Source organism: Aegilops tauschii, chromosome 3 (genome assembly GCF_002575655.3).
Source record: "Aegilops tauschii subsp. strangulata cultivar AL8/78 chromosome 3, Aet v6.0, whole genome shotgun sequence".
Lineage (NCBI taxonomy): Eukaryota > Viridiplantae > Streptophyta > Magnoliopsida > Poales > Poaceae > Aegilops > Aegilops tauschii.
Genome location: NC_053037.3, coordinates 337,889,328 through 337,903,573, shown reverse-complemented (window position 1 = coordinate 337,903,573; position 14,246 = coordinate 337,889,328). Strand labels below are relative to the sequence as shown.

Below are 14,246 nucleotides of genomic sequence, written 5' to 3'. Positions count from 1 at the left end.
AGCTTTTATGACGTATCTCCAAATGATAGGATGTGTGATTTTTTCGAACTCTTTTAGCTTTTATGATGTACCTCCAAATGTATTCGGAAAACTTTGTATAATTTTTTTAGTTGAAACTTTGTATAAGGCTGGTCGTAATGAGAGTATCATCATGATACCGTATAATAATAAATATTATACTACTAGTATGTGTCATGCATGACAATAGCTAAAGTTATCTATGATACCGGTATATGATACTATGCATTAGGAATGTAGTATTAGTTATCTATGATACTACCCATTACAAGCAGCCTAAAGTTGTTATGCTATGAATAAGGTGTCGCTCATTCCCTAAAACAATTTAGACCCGATTAATATCCATAGCTGGCAGTTCATGTGGGAAGCAGGAGAGAGAAAAAGAAAAAATAACATACTGTATTTATGATTATTAGTGTGCCATAAATCACTAAGCAAGTGCACATGCTGCTGAGAAAACTAATCAAACTCAGAAGGGTACGCACAGAAGGTCTCGTTCTTGACACAAAGGAAGAGCCTCTCGTACGCTAGTGCCATCTTGGTGGCCGCGAACATGGACCTGGCGTACTCCCTGCACGCCCGGCCGCGCTCCGCGGCGCGCCGGGCGCCATCCTGCACCACAGCCTCCAGACTCTCCAGCAGCGACTCCACGTTGGGCGCGAACATGTGGCCGAACTCCTCGTCCACCACGATGCTTCCCTTGATGCTCGGGAACCGCGTGGCCACCACCGGCTTGCCGCATTGCATCGCCTCCATGAGCGTCAGGTCCAGGCCCTGCGGCCGCAGCGTCGGGTCCACGAACACGTCCAGCGCGTTGTAGAACGCCCTGAGCTTCCCGGGCGGCACCGCGCCAAGCACCTTGGCGTTGCGTCCCAGGTCCATGTACCTCGACTCCCACGGCCCCTTGCCGGCAACGAGGAGGTACACGTTCGGGTGGCGGAGGGCGAGCTTGGAGAAGGCCTCGTAGAGCAGTGGGTGGCCCTTGTCCTTGACGAGCCTCCCGGACACGCCGAGCACGAGGTCGGCGCTCTTGGGGAGCCCGATCTCTTCCCTGAAGGCGCGGCCGAGCTCCGTGTCCGGAGTGAACTGCGCCTCGTCCACGCCGTTCAGGATTACGTGCACGCGGCGGCCGGGGATCTGGTACACGTCGCGGAGCATCTCCCCGGTGGAGTCGCTGATGGCCACCTGGTGCGCGTAGCTCCGGAAGAAGCGCACCTCGGACAGCACCCGGTGCACCGACTGCGACAGGCTCTGGTTGAACGCCGGCGACATGGGCTCATCCTCGCCGCGGGCGAGGTCCTGGTAGATACCCGAGTGCAGCGCCTCCAGGGAGATTCCGTGCCACGACACGACCAGGTTGGGCACGCCGCGCGCGTACCGGTGGAACACCGCCACGCTCTCGGAGTGGATGACGTCGAATGGATCGTTGTCGCCCTCGGCCTCGTACAGCTTCCACGCCTCGTCGCACCGCCACTGGCCGGGGGTGCCGTCAAGGAAATGCAGCTGAGGCCCATCGGCGGAGGGCGAGGGCGCGGCCTCGGTATGCGGCGGAGGCGAGGTGAACACGTGGACGCGGTGGCCCCGCGCGGCGAGCGCCGTGTGCAGCGTGTGCGCGTGCCGCTCCATGCCGCCGGGGGCCGTGGCCACGGGCCACTTCCGCGAGAACACGGCGATCTTGAGCTTGGCGGGGGGCGGCTTCGACGACATGAAGGGCAGGTGGTTCCACGAGAACTCGATGTCGCGAAGGTCTCCGGCGAAGCCGCTGACGCTCGAGGATGAGCGCCTGGCGGTCGTGAGGTTGCTGAAGGGCGGGGAGCACGCGGAACGGTGGATGAGGAGGTAGAGGAAGGGGACGAGGAGGAGGAGGGAGAGGAGGGCAGGGGAGAGCGAGAGCATGGCGTGGGAGGGGCACCTCGGCTTCCTCGGCCTCTGCAGGGAGGTTGGAGCCATCACGTCATGCACTAGCTCTACTGCTCGGGCTAGCTAGACAGTCAGTCATGCATGCATGAAGGCTGCATACAAAGGAAGATGGAAACAAGGGAGAAGGAACACGGGCGGAAATACAGCAGTTTATGAGACCTTTTGGAAGGAGGGAGAGTGGAATTGGAGTGCGTTGTAAGGTGTTGACATCGGGGGTGCGAACTTCATGCTTGCTTTCCATGCCTGAAGTTACTTAGGAAGATGGCCATGGGGGATGTGATCATCGTGCAATGTGAATTTCGCTAGTTTCAGATTTTCGTTTTCAAATTTTTTTTTGAGAACGATTTTCATTTTCAATTAGGGTACAAGATTTTTTGTAGCAAAATTAACGCACAGATATTTAGATTTTTTTGGGGGAAGTGGGGAGAGGAAAAATTAAATGGCGAACAGTTGCCAGATTGCAAGAGATACGAACGTATCCCGATCCGTCAGATGCGCATCACTGGAATCGAGCAAGGCGAGCCCTATATCTCGCTTATAGCAAGAGTACCTTCTGTCCCGCCTACAGTATTGGGCCGGCCCGTTCTTAGCGATCGAGGCTTTCGCTCGTTTGCTGCTAGCGCTTTTCTTCTCTGTTTTTTTCTTTCTATTTTCTTTCGAAAAGTCTAACACCCACACGTGTGGGCGTCTGGCAACTCGCCCACATGCATGGATCCTCGTCCAACCAATTCTGCACGAATCTTGGCGCGTTCTAGCAGTTTTTGTGTGCCACGTAGGACTAAGCTGGTGTGTGGGCATTCATCTGGTCGCCCACACGTTCTTTTTCACCATACGGGGGGCTGGTGTGTGGGCGTTTAGCAATTCGCCCACACACCAGTTTCACGCACGCAGAGGGGGCTGGTGTGTGGGCGTTTATCATTTTGCCCACACGCCCGTCTCCTCGCCCACACCCAAAGCTGGCAGTTGCCATGTGTTTTTGCAGGGTACATGGCAACTGCCCTAGCTTTGCTTGTAAGCAGATGGCAACTCTCTTTTACCCGAGTTGCCATGTGTTTTTGCATGGTACATGACAACTGACCTAGCGTGCATGTAAGCATATGGCAACTCTCTTTTACCCGAGTTGCCATGTGTTTTTGCATGGTACATGACAACTGACCTAGCGTGCATGTAAGCATATGGCAACTCTTTCATTTTACATGGCAACTGCCCTAGTATGCTTGTGAGCACATGGCAACTCTCTCTTTTACCCGAACATGTTTTTTGCCATGCCTTTTTTAGTGTTACATGGCAAATGCCTAGTGTTAGTGGGTGGCAACTCCTAAAGTTTTGAAATTATGGAAACTGCAGTAGACCAGACCATACATGGCAACTGCAGTTGAGCAACCATGGCAACTGTAGTTGTCCGACATGGCAATCGAAGTTCAGCGACATGGCAACTGCAGTTAAACGAACATGGACGAGGGTCTGGACCATGGCAACTGCGGGACGCGCGGTGACTGTACGCGGGGCGTGCGGGACCACCAGGTACGAGGCCTGACGTACGGGGCGTGTGGGCGTTATCTATTTCGCCCACATGTACGCGTGTGAGAGGGATCGGGAGGAAAAAAAAGAGGTGTGTGGTCATTACTTGTTTTGCCCACACGTAGGTGTGTGGGCTGTTCCTCTTATACACCACACAAAATGTGTGGGCAAACCCCTAACGCCCACACGTGTGGCACTTATCGGTGTCCTTTTCTTTTTGTTTCTTCTATTTTTTACTGTTTTTCTTCGTTTTATTCCAGGTTTTTACCGGTGTTTTTTTCTTCAGCTTTTTCTTCTTCTCGGTTTTCTCACCTTTTTTCATGTTTTCTGCGTTTTCTTTTCTTTTTTGCACTTCTCAGGTTTTCTTGTTTTATTTTCCTTTTTCTTTTTTCTTTTTTCTTTGGTTTCATTTTTTTACCGGATTTGGTTTTCCTTGTTTTTCGTTATGCTTCAGTTTTTTGTTTTTCCATGGTTTTCTTCATTTTCTTTATCTTTCTTTCTCAGTTTTCATATTTCTTCAGCACATGTATATTTTTTCAGTGCTCAATGTACAAGTGATTTTTTTTATACACGTTGCACATTTCTCAAATACATGATGTATATTTTCTTAAAAACATGTTATGAACACTTTTTCAGATACATGGTCAACATTTTTTCAAATACACGCTGAACATTTTTTAATGATAATGAACCATTTTTAAAATTGCGTATACAATCTGAGTATACGTGATTAACAATTTTTCAAACATATGTTTTTGATGCCTATGTTTCTATAAACATTTGTACATTTTTCGTATATATCAGGAACATTTTTATACACATTTAATATTTTTCAAATACACGATCAACATTTTTCAAACACATTGTATACTTTTTTATATAGATGCAAAACATTTTATAGACACATTTAGTTTTTTTCAAATGGCTGATTAACATTTTTCAAATACCCGATCAACATGTTTTCAAATGATTGATTAACATTTTTTAAATACATGATCAACTTTTTCATACACATTGTATATTTTTTTTGTATACATGAGATTTTTTTACACATTTTACATTTTAAAAATTCTTGGGTAAATTTTTCAAAATACTAGATCAACATTTTTCTAATGCTTGATTAACATTTTTAAAATAAAGATCAAATTTTCTCATACACATTGTATTTTTTCATATACATGAGTAAGATTTTTTCTATACACATTTTACATTTTTCAAATGCCTAATTAACATTTTTCAATTATATTATGGAAAGTGTTTTTTATAAATACTACCTCCGTTCCTAAATATAAGTCTTTTTAGAGAGTCCAATATGAACTACATACAGGGCAAAATGAGTGAATCTACACTCTAAAATATGTTTATATACATCCATATATAGTTTGTATTGAAATATCTAAAGGGACTTATATTTAGAAACATAGTATAAATTTAAAATACTTGGAAGTATAAACAAAATTAAAACAGAAATGAAAAACAAAAATAAAGATGTAAGAAAAGGGAAAAAATGAGGTTGTGGCCTCGCATGCTTGGTCGGCCGCGTTTGCTTCAGGCGAGGCTGCCCTACGTCTCGCTTTAACCAGGACATAAGGGCGCCCAACCGAGCGCATGGGATATATTAATGGGCTTATATACACTTAAATACCGAAAAATACCATGGCATTATATAAAGGGATTTTTACATCTGTGCCCTTGGTTTCTTAGCCATACTCATTTATCCTCATGCTTTTAACTTTTGCTCACTTTTCCTCACTCCCTTGCCCGAAACCCTCAGAACTGGTCACAAACGGTGGATGCCGTCGGGTCAGTGCTTTGACTGTTAACTCTGACAAGTGGGGCCGTGCTGACTGTGTCGCCCATTGGACCTGATGAGTGGGGTCGCGTCGGATGGTGCCGCTGTTCGCCCGTTGGGCCGTGCGCGCGCCGCAACGCCAGAAGCCTGTTAAGCATGCACGACATGTCCAGCTAGCCTGCTATGCATGCACGTAGCTAGCCTACCTACATGCACCGCTGCCCGCCGCCACGATGCACTGACCGGCCACTTTTTCACGCGAGCCGCCACGGACGCAGGGACGGTTGCTGCCGCTGATTCGCCGCATCTCCCACGTGTGTCTCCTCGATGTAGATCATTGTTTCACACTTTTCTATCCACTCGCATCTATTCAACGTGTCAATTAAAACCTATTGGCAATTAAAGTGGCATATCGATCGATCGACGAGGCTCGTTTGAACGTAAGCGCGGCCAGTGCCACTCCCCTTCCCTTCCCCTTTCCCTATTTAAACCACCACCCTTCCACCTATTCTCCATACATCCATTTGTCCCGCCCCCTTCTCTTCTTCGCCCAAACCCAGAGAACTCTCAAAGCGAGGCGAGGATGCAGTACAACGGCCCCACCTTCCAGCTCCCACCGACCGTGCCGGAGAGACGGTATCCGGCAGGCGTCGTCGTGGAGAGGACGCTCCGCGTGTGGGCGTTCTCACGTTGGAGGGGTGAAAGGGGGTTTGCCCAGTGGTTCCTCGGTGCGGGCTTCGCCCACCTCCCGGCGGGCTCGCCGGTGATGTTCCGACTGGAGGAAGTGCGTCCAAACTCCAGACTCCGCCGATAGGGCTCACCGTCACCTTCACCAACAGATTTGATGCGTGCTACCTCCTCGGCAATGTGTTTTGGTGTGGATGCGAATTCATCGCATTCACAACCCACAACATCTTCACAAACTTCGACTGCATGTTCCCCACCCGTGATGGGTATGCACAGCCTCCCCTACTACATCCGCGAGGACGGCATGGAGAGGAGGAGCAGTGAAGAGGAGGCGCAGTGAAGATGGTGGTGAAGGCCCGATCTCGTGAGCTTGTCTTGCCCTAGGGTGTTAGGGCTTTTTATCTTTTATATATTTCCATCTTAATTATGTCGTTGGTTGTACCGTGAACTTTTTATCTCTGTCGTGTTATCCCCTAAGAACTATGTTATGCTTGCTACCCCTATTTGATATGTCGTTGGTTATCTGTGTTTTGCTTGCTATTTCTATCTTATTTGACGTGAGATATCGCTAGATGGATATGCTGTCGTACACGAGCCCTTCTGCTAAATCAATCAATGAAAGGGTATCCCTCAATGAAAACCACCAAGTTTTGGGGTTAGCCTTGTAAAAATGGTTGGAGGGTAGCCCATTCGTCTTGTTATATTCATGGTGTGTACTTGTGCAGGTCAAGTTTAAATGGCCCATTTAGAGTAGGGTCAAGTTTTCGCACGCGCGGATAATGGACTAGTTGAAGTGTCAAAAAGGAAACTAAAGCTAGAAAAATGATCCATGTTGATGTTGAAAAGAAGAAGAAAAGCTATTTTTTTTGAATTATTGGTGGCCCTATTCCGTATATTATATGAACAAAAACAAGCTAATTTGTGAATAGTTTGTGGCCTATGCTATGGTTTAGGGCACCCTATGTTTTACGTAAGAAGTATGCTATGGTTGCTACTTTCTATGTTATGGATGTACGCTTGCTACCTGAGATATCGGTAGATGGATATGGTGCCGTAGCCGGGCCCTAGACATGCTCTCTAGATGGATATGGTGGCCAATGATGCCACCGGACTTTATTTTAGACGTAGTTTCAAATGGATATCATGATCTACATAATTAAGCCTGACATGCTTTTAATAACAAAAACAAAAACAAAAAATCGTGTATACAATATTTTTATTGCAACAAAAACATGTTTATAATAACCGCATGTCAAAAAATTAAAGTGTTGTGCCGTAGGCTATATACAGAAGGAAATTGCCACGATATGTACAAATAAATTGGACATGGGCAAGTCCAACAATAAATCGATTTACCATCATGCACTATTTTTGTTCGGCATGGCAATAAAAGGATTTACCATGGCAATAATCAAGGAAAAAAACAGAGCCAGCGCGTGCACTATTTTCTAGGCCTCTTTTGTCTTTGTGGGCCTTCGACACTCAAAGCAATGAGACGGCCCAACCAGAGCTTAGTTTCAATTTGGGCCCTAGAACTACGTTTTTTTTCTTCTGCGGTCGGTGTTGTCTGACGAAACTGAAAGTGTACAAAACTGACGAAACTGACATGATCCACAAATTAAGCAACATAGAACATATAGCACATGATCCACAAATTAAGCAACACATAGCATAGAGCACATGATCCACAAATTTAAGCAAATCGTAGAGCACATGATCCACAAATTTAATCAAATCCTAGAGCACATGACACCACAATAAGAACATCTCTAACGAGTGATGACCAACAAGTAAGCAAATCCTAGAGCAACTACATAGAAATAAAAGGGATAAAATCCTAAAGCTATCAGATTCACCTGCTTGTTCAATTGAATCATCTGCTTCAAGTTCTTGTTCATCTTCTTTATTTCCCCCTTCAGATCTGCATCCCCAACTGTCAGAGCAGCACTTTCAGAGACCAAATTCGTTGGTGCTGACGGCAGATTGAGCTCCTGGGTTGGGGCCCCATTGAATTGAATCTGCTTAATGTAGTCATCCAGCCATTCAAAATGTGTGCATTTCTTCACGATCTGAAACGAAAACATGAACCCTAAATCCCAGATCGAAAAAGAATTAAAAGCAAATAGAAAAAGAAATCAGAGAAAAATCATGAGATCTAACCTGCCCCTCTGGCTTGCTCTCGCATTTCACGAACTCGCGCCCATAGTTGCCATTCTTGACCTCCTTCGAAGTCAACCGTATCAGTGACGCGCTGCGTGGGCAGTCAGGACATCGCTCCATGGGAAGTGGACCATACTGGGTCCACGAGTGGCGGGAGGCTGAAGTGGAGCTCGACATATCGCCCAAAGTCGCCAGAGAAGAAGAAGCAGAGGAGTGGCTCCTCTCGCCGTTGGAGAAGAAGCAGAGGTGGAGTGGCTCCTCTCGTCGCCGCAGAATAAGCAGCAGAAGAAAGGGGAGGCACAACCAACAAGTCTCGCGGATCGCCTCTCGCGGATCGCCCCATGATCCAACGATGCAGAGCCGTCCATGTGATCCAACGGCGCGGAGCCTGCACGCAGCTTGCCCTCGGAATTCCTTCTAGAAGACCACATCTGAGGGCTGTTGCTTGGCGCTAGGGTATGATCGGACGGCTGACGTTCGAAGCTAGGGTTAGGCGAAACCCCGCGGGGTTTAGAGGGGTTTTGAGCTGGTCAGCGGGGTTTCAAAGGCTTTGACTGAGCATAACTAATTTAAAAAAAATCGTAAACATATGAAACCTTCGCCGTTCGTCGTTTTATAGGACACACTAACGGGGATGGACTAGGATAGAATCTGGGCTTAGTGTAGAAGAATAGAAAAAAGGATCCTAGGCTATTGGATTGAATATGGACGGTACAGATAGGAGTGGAGGTCCTCAGGCACTTATTGTACATTTGATGAGAACCCCCCTACTCACGGTCAGAGATAAAACATGGCTTTTTGCAGTAACAGCCCTAACTTTCTCATATCTAATATGGACAACTTCAGATTTTCACAGCATTGAGGTCATTCCGTTCCTTGTAAATCCCAAGCTGTACCAGGCGATTATGTTCCTAGTAAATCCCAAGCTGGAGCACCCCAGACACAAATATACGAGTACATGTCAAGCACAAATTTTGAATACATGTCCAAATGGATCAGCATAGGTAGAAATATTTGAGTGCATGACATCCATCCTAATTTGAGTACACAAGAGACATACATATATAACTTAACATGACACGATCCTTTTCTAGTACATGAACAGAGAGCCCCGAGTATGGTCTGAAGTGGTCCCTGCTAAATAAGCATCACTACCAAAGCTTGCATTGGGTTTGTTATCTGATTGCACATCAAAGAAAAGTTATTCCCTTTTGCCTCCAGTTATAGTGCATCTTGCTCATGAGTCTTCATGTGCTGGAAAAGATGGCACCAAACAAATCATTCAGTTTTGAGCACAAGACGTGTAAGTGTACTTAAATATGCATTGACAATACATTGTAATAAGCAAGAACAAATCTGGACGCTGCGTAGCAGAAAGAAAATACTACATGCCTTCTAAGAAAGGAAAAAAAGAAACTCTAACAACAAATAAGCAAATATATATTACGGTAGCACAAATGCACATCTGCACCAGATCCAAAGCAGAAACATGAGTCAAATACATGGAAGAGAAGTATTTCCTGCTCTTGTATGTAGAGACTAGAGATTCTAAAAAAGTCTTGTTCAATAATAATTTGACACAAGGAGTTCACAGCTGCTACAAGGACACATTTTTTCCCTGTGTTAGTGGTATGGTGAAGATGAATAACTCATATCACAGAATGAACAAAGTAAACCACTTCATGTTGTGCAAAACCAATTAAAGTGCATCAGACTTTGACAATTCAATTGCTCCTAGTAATACAGCAATACTTGCCACTATGAACCTGGCTTAACCAGTTTTCTGCAACATAAGTTTGAATCAATTAGCCCTTTACATAGTTAACCATCTTCTAGTATCAAAAATCTTATCAAGATGTAGTTCATCAGTGTGGTTGTAGTGATTCTACCACTGTCATTGATTTTATTTTATTTTGGCTTCAGGCTCGATCATAACCGGGCTCCAATCAGCATGTGTTCATGTAGTGCTCAAATAATATATCATAGTGTTCCGAGGAACTGTAGGTTTTCTTCTCTTGTGTTATATGGAATAAACTGTTTACTACTACCAGTGAACAAAATGGCATCGTACAACACTTGGCTGCCCATTCAAATGGGCCAAATATAATGTGTTCATGAAATCACCAAGTTAGGTCATCCTGTAAACACCCGTTTGACCCTCAGGTCAAATTTCCTTGATAAAAAGATTTTTCAGCAAACAAGTGTGAATACTTCTATTTTTCTGGAAGAAGACATTCAATTTTTTTTACTATAAAGCTTGAACAGAATGCACCGATTATATTAACAAAAGAATATGCATTCTCCAAAGCACCTATCTATGGCCTCCTCCTTTGATCTACAACCCAAACCAGTAAATGGATTTTATAAATTATCGATGCTTACAGAAAAACTATTTTTCAACGAGAAAAAGAAAAGGATCATGTATTCTTCACTTCTATTGGGCCCCTTCATCACCTTGATGACTCAAGATATTTTGCCATACAGTAGAGAGTAGGTATATGAAATAAGCCCACTAGTATATTTTCTTGCTTCACGCCCACTAGTTAGTAACCCCTCTGTAAACTTCACGCCCAAAAGTAGTGATCTAAACGATCTTATAAAAGTTTACAGAGGGAGTATGTAACAACTGAATGTTCAGTTATCGAGCCACCAGTGTATATTAACTGAAGGTCTGAACCATTGTTTGTCAAAAAAAACTGAAGGTCTGAACCATTACTAACCAATGGTTATCCATTCCTAGCAGTGCTACAAGGATCCTAGTTTCAATCTATATGGTACTCAGCATGGTTTTGCATTGTAAGTTCATAACATTATATACTCTGGCCGGTTATATAGGAATATTTCTTAATACTTAGGAGGCTGGAATGTTTTACAATTTGTGTTTTGCGTTTGTTATTTATTCCTATGTTGCAAGCAGGGTGATCAAATTCCCTATGGGATGTCTTCCTATTATAGCTTACACATGTGAGCTGTAGACCATTTTCAGAAGTGTCTAACCTGGTGATTTTTTCCCTATTATATCGATGTTTAGTTAGGCAATACAAGAGTATGCACCCAAGGATTGGTACATGAGAGCTTGCGTATACTGTTGGCTCAAAGCTGATGGATGTCAGGACTATACCACGAAAATGAGAGTGGAGAAGAAGTCAGCACAAGTCAACAAGCCTCAGAACATGCACCTGGCAGTACAGTAGAAAACTATAGGAGGGAGAAGGGGGAGGGGAGTGGGAGAAACGGAGCTGACCTTGCTGCCGAGCCTGCAAGGCGAAGGAGGCGAGGAGATCAAGAACCACCGCCTTGCCTCTAGTGAGCTATTGTTGGATCTAGGAGCACCGGGGAGGAGAAACCGTGGCAACATCACCATGGACTCGACCTCTACTAGATTGGCCTCCGGATCTAAGAATGTGCAGCTGACCGGGCGGGGCGCCTGTGGCCACCAGGGAGGAGGAGACCGTGTCCGTTGTCGACCAGGGAAGCAACGGATCTGCCGATCTGGGCAGCCGCCACCGTCGACCAGAGAGGGGGACGGGTAGCGACCGACAACGAGAGTCGTTTTGAAGCAGAAGGACCTGGAGCAAATTAGTGGGGAGCAAAGGGACATGTTAGCACAGAATTGTGTAGTTTTCAGCACAGATCCATCCACTCGAATCCGTGGCGTACATGCCTGATCCAGCGGCCCAGAATCTTTTTTCCTATTCTTCTACCCTAAGCCCAAATTCTATCCTAGTCCTCCCCACACTAACGAGGAAAAATACTAAAGTTGGTATACGATCATTTACAAAAAAAACCTAGCTAGCACGATCGAGTCAAATGAGCACCATTAATTAAAAAAATCAAAAAATATAAAACCTGCACAATGTTGTCTTGTGTGACATGTTATCAACCAAAAATCATAAACTTTGTCTATGGACATTTTCATGAAAAAACCTTCACACATATGAGCTATCACGTACAACGTTTCATAGAGATAAAGAAGAGGAGGTAGGGTTTCCCTTCGGTTTTTGAAAATAAATAAAAAATAAAAAAATCACCAAAACTTGATTTCAAAGTGAATAAGAAGGATCTGAACTTACTTTTCCATTTTCATATTATAAACATGTTTTAATGATTTTCTATTAAAGTATATTTTTTTCAAAAAAATGTAAAAATATAAAGATTAATTCAATAAATAGTGATTCTTCGAATCTACACTATATAGATTGAATATGTGTTAATGCAAAATATTTGGCTCATTTGGAGTAGGTCCAAAAAAACTTGATTACGAATGGGACTCTTTACCCTAGCTTGGGAGCTCATTTGGAGCACATTTCTCATGACTACAAGTTTTACCACGCAAAAGAGATCGGATTGATCACCTAACGTTTATAATAGTTCAGTAAACTTTGCAACTCACACCACAGGGGAATGGACTTCAAGTGTTGGTTCAAATTCAAAGTTTGCCTAAAATTCAAATTTTGCCTCAGTTTTGTATTCTACCTCAAATTTCACATCAAATTACAAATAGAATTATTACACCTTACAAGTTTTCACAGTAGTTCAAATTGACGACATAATCCTTATTACAAATCCTTAAAGTTTAAAGTTTATGACTTGCATTTAAGTTCAAATTCAAATCTTTGCCTTGCTCCTTGTGTTCCGGGATGGGTTAACCGTCTTGCTTCTGGTTTCCCTGGCTAGGATATTTTGTGCTTTTGAAAGCTTTGTCTTGTTGCTTCTGATCTTCACTTCTGGTGGTGGCGGTTTTGTTGAGCTTTGACTGACCGAGCAAGTGATGACCAGTTGACGGTCATCTGTGGGTTCACTAATCCTTAAAGGAACTTCAGACAAAATAACTTCCTCCTCTCTTATAGCTTCAAAACCTTCATAAGCCATGGTTTCAAATTCTGCATCAGATGATAGTTCAACCGAAGTTTCTTCCTCTCTAGGTCTTTTCTGTCTTGTGCCTCTAATTATCCTAGAGCTGGGTCAAACAGAAATAAGCTTAGCCATCGATAAAAAAGAGAGAAAATGCAAAAAATGGAAAGATTGCACACATACCAAGCTGCTACTTCAGTTGCTTCATTCTCTAAACTTGTTGCATTCTCCTCAGCTGCTGCATTCTCCTCTAAACTTGTTGCATTCTCCTCTGCTGCTGCATTCTCCTCTAAACTTGCTGCATTCTCCTCTGCATTTGCTGCTGCCCATTGTTCCTCTTCTCCAAATGATGCATCAACTGGATTGGTACAAAGCCTGGCAATATGCCCTAGAATACCACATCTTTTGCACTTACGCTGTTTTTTTACACAACCCTCTTCACCAGCTCTTATCCTGTTTTTCCTTGGTCTTCCTGGTGGTCTAGTCAGTACAAGAGAATAGAGTCTGAACCCTGGGTCTACTATGTTCCATTGGTCTTTTGCAAGAGTGGAGACACATTTTCAGCATAAGCCAACATATTGTGTTTCTGCAATTCTTTTACGAAGATCCATCTTTATCATGATCATCTGTCTGATCCTATCAAATGCTTGCCACAACAAAAGCCCTTTCACCGACTTGAACTTTGCATTGAAACACTCAACGAGGTTATTGGTCACATAGTCTACTTTGCAGATTTCATTGAATTTGATTCTTGACCACAACTTTCCATGATGTTCATCCATGTACTCCTTCACCAAAGGATTATGAGCATACAACACTCTCAAATGGTGCTCATGCTTCCTCAAGCTGCATGTGTATGATGATGGCCATAGATTCTCATCATAAACTTTGCCTTTGAATTTCTTTTCAAAATTCTGCGCTAGGTGTCGCATACATTCCCTATGTTTCACTCCAGGGAATACAATTTCTATTGCAGTTTCTAAACCCTTGCAAGCATCTGTGTGTATAACTAAACCTGAGGGTGTACCTATAATGTTGCGCAACTGCTGCAGAAACCAGACCCAACTCTCCTCGGACTCTACCTCCAACACACCAAATGCAACTGGGAATAGCCAGTTCTGTCCATCAACTGCAGAAGCTGCTGCTAGCTGGCCTCTCCATCTTCCATTCAAAGCAGTTGCATCGACAACCAAATAGGGCCTACAACCATTCAGAAACCCCTGCCAGCAAGCCTTGAAACAAACAAAAGCCCTCCTGAAGCACTCCTTCTCCAGTGCCTTCCCTTTTAATTTGT

At 44.3% G+C, this 14,246-nt stretch overlaps 1 protein-coding gene and 1 long non-coding RNA gene across 2 annotated transcripts; both read right to left on the bottom strand.

Moving 5' to 3' along the window:
* Positions 1-232: 232 nt before the first annotated feature.
* LOC109732645 (uncharacterized) lies at positions 233-2,120 on the bottom strand. Its single transcript, XM_020291825.4, has one exon. The coding sequence runs from the start codon at positions 1,966-1,968 to the stop codon at positions 478-480; it is 1,491 nt and encodes a 496-aa protein (XP_020147414.1). The 5' UTR covers positions 1,969-2,120; the 3' UTR covers positions 233-477.
* Positions 2,121-9,047: 6,927 nt separating this feature from the next.
* LOC109732647 (uncharacterized) lies at positions 9,048-11,632 on the bottom strand. Its single transcript, XR_002225429.4, has 2 exons — positions 11,343-11,632; positions 9,048-9,352 (listed from the first exon to the last, which is right to left on the bottom strand). It is a non-coding gene; the product is annotated as an uncharacterized lncRNA (long non-coding RNA).
* Between the last annotated feature and the right edge of the window lie 2,614 nt (positions 11,633-14,246).

Excerpts from the sequence above, each read along its gene's own strand:
- LOC109732645 (XM_020291825.4), bottom strand. The coding sequence starts at position 1,968 with ATGGCTCCAACCTCCCTGCAGAGGCCGAGGAAGCCGAGGTGCCCCTCC.